Below are 10,556 nucleotides of genomic sequence, written 5' to 3' on the forward strand. Positions count from 1 at the left end.
ATACATCCAGTGCCACTGGCGCGGAAATCCCATGGCAAATAAGATATGTACCCTTCACAGTGGCAGAGACCAACCAGCACGATGAGCTTCTTGAAGAGGCAGTAGCATCGGGAGTGCTTTAAGGCCGTCCAGCCTGCCCCACCGAGTCCCCGCATGCAGCCTAGGAGCTGGGTTTTACCCGGCATGTGCCACCAGGATGGCCTGGCCAGAAGCCTCAGAAGCACTCTGAGTAGGAGTCTATGGGTTTGGAACAAACCGGGCCACGGCGTGGGAGGAGTCTATGAACGGGGCGGGTTCATCCGTTCACCTTCTTCCCCCCATCCACACTTGCTGGGGAGAGAGGGGCAGAAGGGAGCTAAAGGGGGGCGGGGGGAGAGAGGGGGGAGAATCCCAGCAACTTCTTGATGGCTCTGCCTGTTCCTCTGTGCAGAATGGTTCCCCCACCACCTGTCAGCAAGCTCCACGTGTGCCTCTCCACTGCGCTCATCATGACCAGCCTCATCCTCATGGATGTCTACCTGGTGGAGCAGAGTCAGGGCTCCAGGAAGCTGGGCATTTGTGTCATGGTAGCAGTGGGTGACACGTGCTTCCTGCTGGTGCTGCGCTACATGGCCATCTGGGTTGGGGCAGAGGTAAAGACAGCTAAACGGGGCTACGCCATGATCCTCTGGTTCCTGTATGTCTTCGTTTTGGAGATCAAAGTCTACTTTGTATACCAGAACTATAAAGCTGACCGGAAAAACCTGGACCTCATAGCCCGCAAAGCACTGACCTTGCTGCTCTCCATCTGCATCCCAGCCCTCTACGTGTTGCTGGTGGCCACAGAGCACATGGAGTATGTCAGGACATTCAAGAAGAAAGAAGATCTCCGCAACCGCCTCTTCTGGGTCGTTGTGGACATGCTGGATGTGCTGGACATCCAGGCCAACCTGTGGGAGCCCCAGAAGAAGGGGCTGCCGCTCTGGGCTGAGGGCATCATGTTCTTCTACTGCTACATCTTGCTCCTGGTTCTCCCTTGCGTGTCCCTCTGTGAGATCAGCATGCAAGGGATTGGCATCATGCCACACCAGTGCCGCTCTGGGCTGAGGGCATCATGTTCTTCTACTGCTACATCTTGCTCCTGGTTCTCCCTTGCGTGTCCCTCTGTGAGATCAGCATGCAAGGGATTGGCATCATGCCACACCAGATGATGCTGTACCCCATGCTGAGCATGCTCACTGTCAACATCACCACCATCTTCATCCGAGGCAGCAACATGGTCTTCTTCAGGGACACCCGGGTCTCCAGCATCTTCATGGGAAAGAACACGCTGGCCATTGGGATGAAGGTCTGTATGTTCGCGCAGTACCAGCGGCACCGGCACCACACACCCCTGGGGCCAAACTTGGCCCTGCAACACAGCACCCAGGCCCAGCCCTCCCCAGGGCTGCACAAGTCCCAGGACCAGCCTGCTTGCCCTGAGGAGCTGGCCCAGGACAACACATGACAAGCCAGCAGGAGCCACAGCCTAGGCACCGCCGCACCTGGCTGTACCTACAAACCCAAGGCGGGCCGCTGAGTTCCCTGTCTGGACAGAGGGCAGTGACCTTGCTCCTTCCCTCCCTGGGTGAAGCTGCTCCAGTCCCCGAGGGTTGCATGGCAAAGCCCCCCATAGCAGTCTCCTTAAGGCTGGAGAGCAGTTCAGGAGCTCACTACCCCACCAGGTGAGACAGGCAGCAGGAGGGGAGGAAGAGGCCAGGTTTCCCTGGCCCAGCTCTATCTGGCTGGGGCAAGACAGCCCTGCCTCGCAACAGGCTTCCCCCAGGAGTGGTCCCCACACAGCACGACCCTTTGGCCAGCCAGGGCTCAGGCTGGGGGGCTGCGCAGGGACGCTGCACATCACCTGCTCCACTGCTGCGGTTGGCCCTGGCTCCAGCTCAGTGCTTGGCAGCAGTCTGCTCCCTGCTGCATGAGCCATGGTCTCTGTGCTGGGCAAGCAAGGCCTGGCCTTCCCCCTGCCCGTCACCCCTCTCAACCAGCTGCAGGCCCAGGTGGGGCCAGAGGGGTGACAGTCCTTTTTCTTATCTCCCTCTTTACAATAAAAGACCTGAGCCCTGCAGCCTCCTCCTGTCTTTGTCCCTGCCAACAGGCAGGTCCCCCAACTCCCATGGGTGCCTGTCCCTGGCATGCCTGGATGTCCAGCGGCAGAGCATGTCTGAGGTGGGGGTCTTGCTCAGTGACCACCCAGGCCTGAGAGCATTCCAGGCATCTGGGTCTGAAGCCAGCAGAGGCAAGTCCTCATGAGAGTCTGGTGGGCTCTGAGGGTATCACTGGGCCACTGTCAGCTGCCACTGCCTGCACAACCAGCTGCAGTTCCATGAATGCAGGTCAGCTGTTCCCAATGGTCACCCTCCCCAGGAACACCCATAGCAAGCCCCCACACTCCACCTGGAGGCACATCAGAGCAGGTCCAGCAAAGACAAACTGCCAGGACAGCATTAGAGACAGAAGGAAAATGAGTGACTTCTTGAGGCTGGGAGGTCACTGGGAAGATCAGCTCCCCTGTCAGTAAAAAGCTCTCCGAAACTGTTGGAAGCAACTCCTCCTGTTGGAGCTGGTGTTGCCATGCTGCTACCTGCCCCAGCACCCGATGCCACTACAACACTGAGCTGGGCTTTCCCTGCTGCAGGGTACTTGGCTCAGGAGCTGGGAGGAAGAAAGAACCCCACGGACTTGCTCCTCACCACTACTGTGCTGAACATCCCAGCAAGGACATCCTTCTTGCACACAGGCCTCATGAGGAAGGAGCCATTTGGCTCCCAGAGGGGCAGGACGGGAAAGCAGGACCACTCTGGGGGTGCATCAGGCTTGCTCCCTGCTGGGCAGGACCTATCAGCAGCTGGGGATGGGGACACCTGCAGTTAGGAATGCTGCTCCCACACAGGAGCTCAGCAAGGCCCTGGCAGCAGTGACACAGGGGTAAGCCACCTCCAGCCTGCCCGAGCCCCAGTCTTCTTCCCTTCTTGCATAAAAGAACAGGTGGAGGTTTGTTCAGCTTTGGATTAAAAACTGAGAGCATAAAACATCAGACCAGTGCCACAAAACAGTCAGGACAACCTTGGGCTTTGGAGCTTCCACACCACTCCCAAGGTAACTCTCCTCTGAAGACGCAAGGATGCAGCAGGTTCTGCATCCCGTGGCAAGAGGAGGCGGCGGCACCCAGGCGCAGTGCGAAGCAGTAAGCCACATGCCCGTTAAAGGCAGCTCAGGATTTCCACGCAGGCTGTAGCCAAACTGGCACATCCCATTTCTACTGCCTTTCCCCAGTTACACTCAAACCTGTCACCAGAGCAGAACTCACATCACCCACAGGAACTGCAGCAGGGGCAGATGCTTCAGCAAGACCCTCAGGTGGGCACGACAGTTATTCATCAGTCCATGTATAGCTCATTGCAAGGCCCTTCTCCAGGCCCCACACACCAGCTGCCCAGCTGCACACAGAACGGCTGTGCCCAGGGAGCGCTCCCCCAGCACACACTCTCACTTGTCAGAGATCACCTGGGTCACATCTGCACCACCTCATCGTCAGCACAGCCACAGGAGACCAGGGCAGTCAGGAATGGGGAGAAACAAGAAAGCAGGTGGTCAAACGTAACGTTGAAGAGAGGCATTAAACCCTGTACATGCAAACAATTCTGACTCTAGCAGCACCAACACCGCGAACCAAGGAAAACTGAGGTTTATTTCACACAGATCGGTTTCCTAGAAGCACAGACCATCTTGAGAAGCCAAGAAGAGAGGCAGCCCTGCTGGAGAGATCCCAAAGAGCAGTACCTGAGCACGGTCAGCAGCATGCCCTGGTTGCAAGGAAGGCAAGGCACAGTGGAGCTTGCATCACCAGGGTGTAAGCCCATGCAGAGGGGTGTCATCCTCTATCCTTTACTGAGCTCTTGTGAAAGACTACATCCAGATCCTGCATCCCGGCTGGGCCCCCAGGAGAGAGATGTTGGTCCTCTGGGCTGACTCCAGCTGAGGACATGAAAGTCGTCAGATGCTGCAGCACTGCAAGGAAAGGCTGAGGGAGCACTTTACCCACCCTCAGGGAAAGGCAGCTTTGGGGAGGCCTAGTAGCAACCCTTTACCACCAGACCCCCCAGGACACTCAGAATTGTCTGATTCTCTTTACTGAGAATCAGACAATTATTACAGACCAAAACAAGCAGGTTTCCTGGAAGAGAGAAAGTTTCACTTTGAGAACTTGAAGCAGTGGAGCAGAGGCCAAGAGAGGCAGTAGCATCTGTCCTTGGTCATTCCCAGACCCAAGTGAAGGAGTCCTGGGCAACCTGGTCTGAAGTCAGTGCCAGCCCTGCTCAGTGCCAGCACGTGCTGTACCAGCGCCCTCCCACTTGCCCTCTTTTCCCACCTCAGCTGGTGTCGACAATACCAGCAATCCAGAGCAGGGCTCCTCGTCTCCTCTAGAGGAAGAGATGGGCAAGTGCAAGGACAGGGACAGCTGTTAACACCAGGTGCATTTGCATGACAGACTCGTCACCATCTAGGCACGGCGTAAACAAGTGAAGAGGATATTTCCGCTACAAAGAGCACTGTTTCCTTCAGTTCAGCCTCTGCTCTGCTGCCTAACCGCACCTCTGTACAGTGAATGGCAGACACTGGGAAGAGGGACAGTCATCTTCCAGGCTTGGCCAGGGCACAGCGAGTCCCAATGCCTGTCTGTCCAGCAGTCACAAATTCTTCTGTGAGGGCAGACGGCGCTTGTCTTTGTTGGCATTCCTCTTCCTCTTCTTGTTCAGGAAGCTCTCCAGCTTTCCACACCTCTTCAGCTCCGCATACTTCTTGGCTAGCTCCAATTTCCGCTTCTCAGCTGTAGAGGAGAGGGAAGCAAGGTTTTAAACAGAAGCCCAAATCATCTCTACGGATGAGCCACTCTTCACCTCTCCCTCCCTGGCTCCAGGCCTGATTTCTCCCTTGAGTATCAGCGCTAAAACAATCCCTCCACAGCTCCACGAAATATTATGGACAACTCACTGCCAGTGCTTGGAGTCCTGTCAGGCAGTGCTCCCTCTAGGTCTTCCTGCAGCATGCTCACACTGAGGACTTACATTTCTTTAGGAAGAAGGGTTTCTTTCCCTGCTTGGCTAATTCCCTCTGTTGTCTCTTCAAAGACATCTCCTTCTCCTTCAATTTCTGCTGGTTTTTCCGTGCCTGCTCTTGCTGTGTCTGTACAAAAAGAACGGCCTGCGTCACCAAGTGTCTAGGCCAACCTCAGGTCACACATCCCCTCTTCTAATGTGCAGTCTCACAGAGCCTCTCCTGCACTGAACTCACCATGCGGTTTAAGAGCTGCTGGAGTTTCTCCTTCTGCTTCATGTTCCGGCATTTTTTCAGCTGCTTCTGAATCATCTGAAGAAGAGAGCAGAAAGCTGCATGACTGCCTGCCTGCCGCCTCCGCTGTGAAAGGCCTTTGCAGAAGCTGCCCCTGCCAAGTAAGCTGCTTCTGGCTGCGGACAGGCACACAGCATCACCTCCTTCTCCTGATTCTTGATGCTGTCCAAGAAGCTGTATGTCTTCATAAATATTTCGGGCTTATATTCTCCAGACAGGTTATCAAATCGAGGGTCTCTGTGGACCTGAAGACAGGGAAGACAAAGGTAAGAGCTGTGGCCAGGTTCACCCTGTTGATAGCCTAGCTACCCTCCTTCCATGGATCAGACCTTGCCATTTTTTTTTTTACTAGCGATATTATGCACCCTCCGTTGAAAACATCTGCAAGGACTGAGTCCAGTAATCAAGGAGATAGCCCCTCACAACATGGATCAGACCTTGCCATTTTTTTTTTTTGCTAGCGATATTATGCACTCTCCGTTGAAAACATCTGCAAGGACTGAGTCCAGTAATCAAGGAGATAGCCCCTCACAAAGTCGTTGTGCCTGCAAACAGTCTACCAAGCAACAGGCATTTCCATATGCTAGGCTGCCACCCCGGAGTAGCCAATGCAGGGAACAGCAGCGTGGGTGCTGCCTCCAAACAGCTGCAACTCCCAGACCAAGAGCTAGCTGGACACATATTGTCAAGGTGATGGATGTGGGAATTCAGATTACCTGGGTCAGGTCAGATAAAAAGAGACAGCAAAAGAGATCTGTAACTGTGCAAATTAACATGTTAAGATGATCCAACAATGAAAAGTCAAAGTTATATTCAGATCAGAAACTACATGGACATTCGAACCTCCAAAGTGACTGGTACCAAACAGCAACCACAGCTTGCAGTGCGATTGTCACCGGTGGCAGCCATCACATCTTCTAGAAGCACCTGGATCTCAAAGCTGTGCATGATGCTCACAGCAGGTTATACAGAGAGCACAAGAGATCGAATGAAGGAGCAGCTGCTCTCTAGAGACACACTGGCACTACCAGTGGTGGTCACCGGACAGTAGTCCAAGCCCTGTCCTCCAGAAACAGCCTTTGTCACCTTGAGCAGCCCTGTTACCCTGTCTGTGCCCTATTAGCATCACTAAGGGAAGACAGCTCCTGAACTGGGGAGTGGGAGCAACCACCTTCTTTGCAACAGAGACGACTTGTCGCAGAAAAGGCACAGGTTTCTTGGCAGACATCTCCAATGGCCTAAAAAAGAGAAAAATATACTTAGGAGGAGCAGACAAAATGAGGCCCAGGCTAACGTGTCAGGAGGTTAGCCAGACCCTCAGCAGAACATTACTAGACAGTGACAAAACAGCAGACTCTCCCACTCAGTCCTCACCACGAGCCTACAGAGAGCAAAGAGGTGATTCCGTCAAGAGCCAGACAAGGCTACTACAACCAAACAATCTGTGAACGCATAGTTAAAACAATCCTACACAAAACTCAACACAGCCCTACCATAGCAAGTGAAAACCCATCACCCACATCAGTAAATGCTCCGTACTCAATTATTCCTCTCTTTCTCTCCATGTTTTCATCCATCATGCAACAGGCCTCCTCTGTTCCTGCCTCACCAACTCACCCACTCTTGACTAACGCTTACATTGAAAGGTGAGGCCAAAGTTGGGAATTTCTCAACTTACTTGGTAGTTACAAAGACAACGCAATGGCCAGTTCTGTTGTGGCCAGGCTCACTGAGAAAGCATACCGTAACAGAAGAGGAGCTCGGCCCCCAGGACTACGGCCCTTACAGTATGTTTCCTAAAAGAGACTTCACAATGAATCAGGACCATGAGGACCACGGTGACAACCAAGTGAACAAGCTCTCCTTGCCACACAGGATGCTTAGGTCCATGAGGGGGACAGGGTATTACTCTCCGCAGATTACTTGGATTCTGTGTCCTGCAATCTGTAAGTAAGTACCTCAGGTAAATTATGAGACCTGTCAACTACCCACTGAGAGTACCCACATTCAGCAACACCATAACACCAGGGCAGGAACATAAACAACCCTGCAGGCGTAAGTAAGTTTTCCAAATCCCACTCAGGGCAGCGGCTACACCCCTGCGCAATGCTCTTGAGTCAGCTTTATACAGCATTGCTGAAGCTAGTGCAGTTCCAGGGAATTTCCCTCAAGACCTGTGTTTTTAAGAAGCTCACTTCCATAACAAAGCCGTGAGAGAAACAGCATGTAGGATTTACAGTGATGCATCACGTAAAGGATTAGGGAAATTAAATAAAAACAAAATCTTGCAAACTGTGTGGCAGAAAGACACTGCGTGAAGATGTTGCATTACGTTAAATCCCCCAGACACTTGAGTAAAAAGGCAGAAACGCTATTCTAATCAACTGTTTACATCAGAACTTAGCAGAGATTCAGAAATCGGTTAGGGAGTGCCAGGGTAACAGAGGAAACCTGTTCAAATCACTCGGACATGACCCTGAGGACTGAAAATGAGCTAACTACTGCAGATAAAGGGTAGTGGTGTAAGAGTTGCTACCAGTGGGGGCCTGTGGAAGACTGTAAAAAGATCTGTTATGTTAACTAGTTAATAGTTTTTGTTGTGTTAAATACATTTTATAGTCACTACATCAACAACATCTACAGAGTATACAAATAGAAGATGCAAAGAACCACTGAGGACAGGAAAAAGTCTGTTATGATAAATACTGTAGAGAGGGGAGGAAGGAAAATCAACACAGACAAGACAACAGCAGGAGGATGAATGAAATTGCAGAACACTTGGCTGTCACTGCACCTCCACCCAGTGGGAGCCAGGAAGAAGACGCTGATAAGCTGGAAAGGGTTTAGAAAACAGCAGGGTAGGTATTCTGGGCCCAGGGAACATAAGTAAAGCACTATCTACAGCTTAGGAGAGACGCATACCATGCCGTGGATTCAAAGTACCGTAATCCAGAAGATGTAAAGGAACCGAGTGCCAGTTTAACGATCAACTAACAGGTGGCTGCTGGGGATTTGATCCAGATGGGATAATAAGAGCTCCAAACCAGCAACAGACCAGTCCCAGGTGAAACACAGTGAAAGGCGTTAGTGTGCAATACATTAAAGCTCCAAGGCAATGGCGACGCTGTGAGAGCTCCCAGCACAATTTCTGGAGGGCAGAGGACACACATGCACATTTTTCTGATCACAGAAGAACCGTGTTACCCCTTTTTGCCTTGTGGCTTCACCGTAGCTTTGGTAGGCTTTGCAGTTTTCTTCCCGCCAGTCACCTGCTTGCACGCCCTCGTTCTCATATCACTCTGCATCCGCAGTAGTTCCTCAAAAGACATGTGAGATTGGTCTAGAAGAGAGCACAGGACACACCGGAACGGAACAGCTTCTTAAGGCACTTCCCGCTAAGAGGGATGTCTCAGAGCCCGAGACAGCAACACAAGTACAGCGGTGCCATCCCTATACACCTGCAATGCAGAAAGAACACGCTGCATCTCAGTCTTGGATTCCTCTCTCATTATTCACTGCAGTCTTTAGCCCCCTCCCCAACACGTCTCTGCTTTTCTCTCCACTTGCTAGCACACACAAGACCTCATCAAAGTTTTTCCCCGGAACAAAGAGCAGTAAAAGCTCTGTGCTGGGCTGTATTTTGGCCGCATTGCAAATTCTGAGGGGTCAGTCACCTCTCAGTACTGCCTTACTTTAAGGCTTCTTGTCCCATCACCTTTAAATGGACATCATCACGTCTTGCACTACAAGACCAGCCAGAAGGTACAGGAGAACCACGTAGCCTGTTCAGTCTGCCTGCTGAGATTCAGAGACAGCCTCTCCCCAGCGCACATTTGCCACAGGTCTGCTCGGGCTGCGGTGAAGCAATTCCCAAAGCAGAGACTCCAAAAGCCTGTAAACTCCTGAGGGAAGAACAAAACTCCACCACGCTTCCCAGCCCGGTTTCACATTCTAGCTGTTTCATACTCCAGCCCTGCCATGAGCTCCCCACAGCTTGTTTCATAAAATACTCCTTCTCTCCTCTGGCTGCTGCCTAGAAGACCAACACAAGCCTGTGGTGGCTTGACTTTGGCTGGGTGCCAGCTGCCCACCAAAGCTGCTCTATCAGTTCCGTCCTCAGCCAGACAGCACAGAGAAATACAGCGAAAGGCTCCTGGGTCAAGATAAGAACAGAGAGAGAACTCACCAATTACTAGCGCAGCCAAAGCAGACACAACTTGAGACAAATTAGTTTATTACAAATCAAATCAGAGTAGGATAATGAGAAATAAAACCCAAATATCTTAAAAATGCCTTTCTCCCACCCCTCCCTTCTTCTCAGCCCCAACTTAACTCCTGATTTCTCTCTCTCATCCTCTCCCTCCTCCCCGCAGCACCGGGGGACAGGGACTGGGCGTTGCGGTCGGTTCACTGCCTGTTGTTTTTGCCGTTCATTCTCTCCCCTGGCTCCAGCACGGGGTCCCACCCAGGGGAGGAAGTCCTCCATCAGCTTCCCACAGGCTGCAGCTCTTCACGAACTGCTCCAGTGTGGATCCTTTCTACAGGGTGCAGTCATCCAGAACAGACTGCTCCCGTGTGGGTGGGTCCCTCACAGGGTCACAGGTCCTGCCAGCAAACCTGCTCCAGCATGGGCGCCTCTGTCCACTATTCCTGCCAGGAGCCTGCTCCAGTACGGGCTTTCAACAGGAGTATATGCACCTGCTCTGGCATGGGGCCCTTCACAGGCTGCAGGTGGCTATCTGCTCCACTGCTGACCTCCGTGGGCTGCAGGGGAACAGCCGGCCTCACCACGGTCTTCACCACGGGCTGCAGGGGAATCAGCTCCAGTTCCTGGAGCACCTCCTCCCCCACTTTTTTTTGTTGGCCTTGGTATCTGCAGAGTTGTTTCTCTCACATATTTTCACTCCTCTCTTCTGGCTGCTGCTCTGCAGCAGGTTTTTGTCACCTTACAAAAGATGTTATCGCAGAGGGCTGATGTTACCACCACTGCTGAGAGAGTCCCTGGCAAGGCTGAGCTAATGGGACATGGAAGAAGCTTCTGGCGTCTTCTCACAGATGCCACCCCTGTAGCCCCACTGCTACCACACCCTGGCCGTGAAAAGTCACTACACTGCCCCATGACACAAGGATTCTGTGTGCTCTGCCCAAATCTGCTGCCAAGTTAAGGAAGCAGC

General features: G+C 52.6%; 2 protein-coding genes across 2 annotated transcripts; one reads left to right on the top strand and one right to left on the bottom strand.

Annotated features, from left to right (window-relative positions):
• Positions 1-431: 431 nt before the first annotated feature.
• Positions 432-1,486, top strand: LOC104498809 (transmembrane protein 121-like). Its single transcript, XM_010142232.1, has 2 exons — positions 432-995; positions 1,112-1,486. The coding sequence occupies exons 1-2, from the start codon at positions 432-434 to the stop codon at positions 1,484-1,486; spliced, it is 939 nt and encodes a 312-aa protein (XP_010140534.1).
• Positions 1,487-4,704: 3,218 nt separating this feature from the next.
• RRP36 (ribosomal RNA processing 36 homolog (S. cerevisiae)) lies at positions 4,705-8,711 on the bottom strand. Its single transcript, XM_010142233.1, has 6 exons — positions 8,587-8,711; positions 6,554-6,620; positions 5,523-5,627; positions 5,326-5,400; positions 5,100-5,217; positions 4,705-4,861 (listed from the first exon to the last, which is right to left on the bottom strand). The coding sequence occupies exons 1-6, from the start codon at positions 8,709-8,711 to the stop codon at positions 4,722-4,724; spliced, it is 630 nt and encodes a 209-aa protein (XP_010140535.1). The 3' UTR covers positions 4,705-4,721.
• Between the last annotated feature and the right edge of the window lie 1,845 nt (positions 8,712-10,556).

The sequence above is a fragment of the Buceros rhinoceros genome, unplaced genomic scaffold (assembly GCF_000710305.1).
Source record: "Buceros rhinoceros silvestris isolate BGI_N320 unplaced genomic scaffold, ASM71030v1 scaffold2698, whole genome shotgun sequence".
NCBI classification, from domain to species: domain Eukaryota; kingdom Metazoa; phylum Chordata; class Aves; order Bucerotiformes; family Bucerotidae; genus Buceros; species Buceros rhinoceros.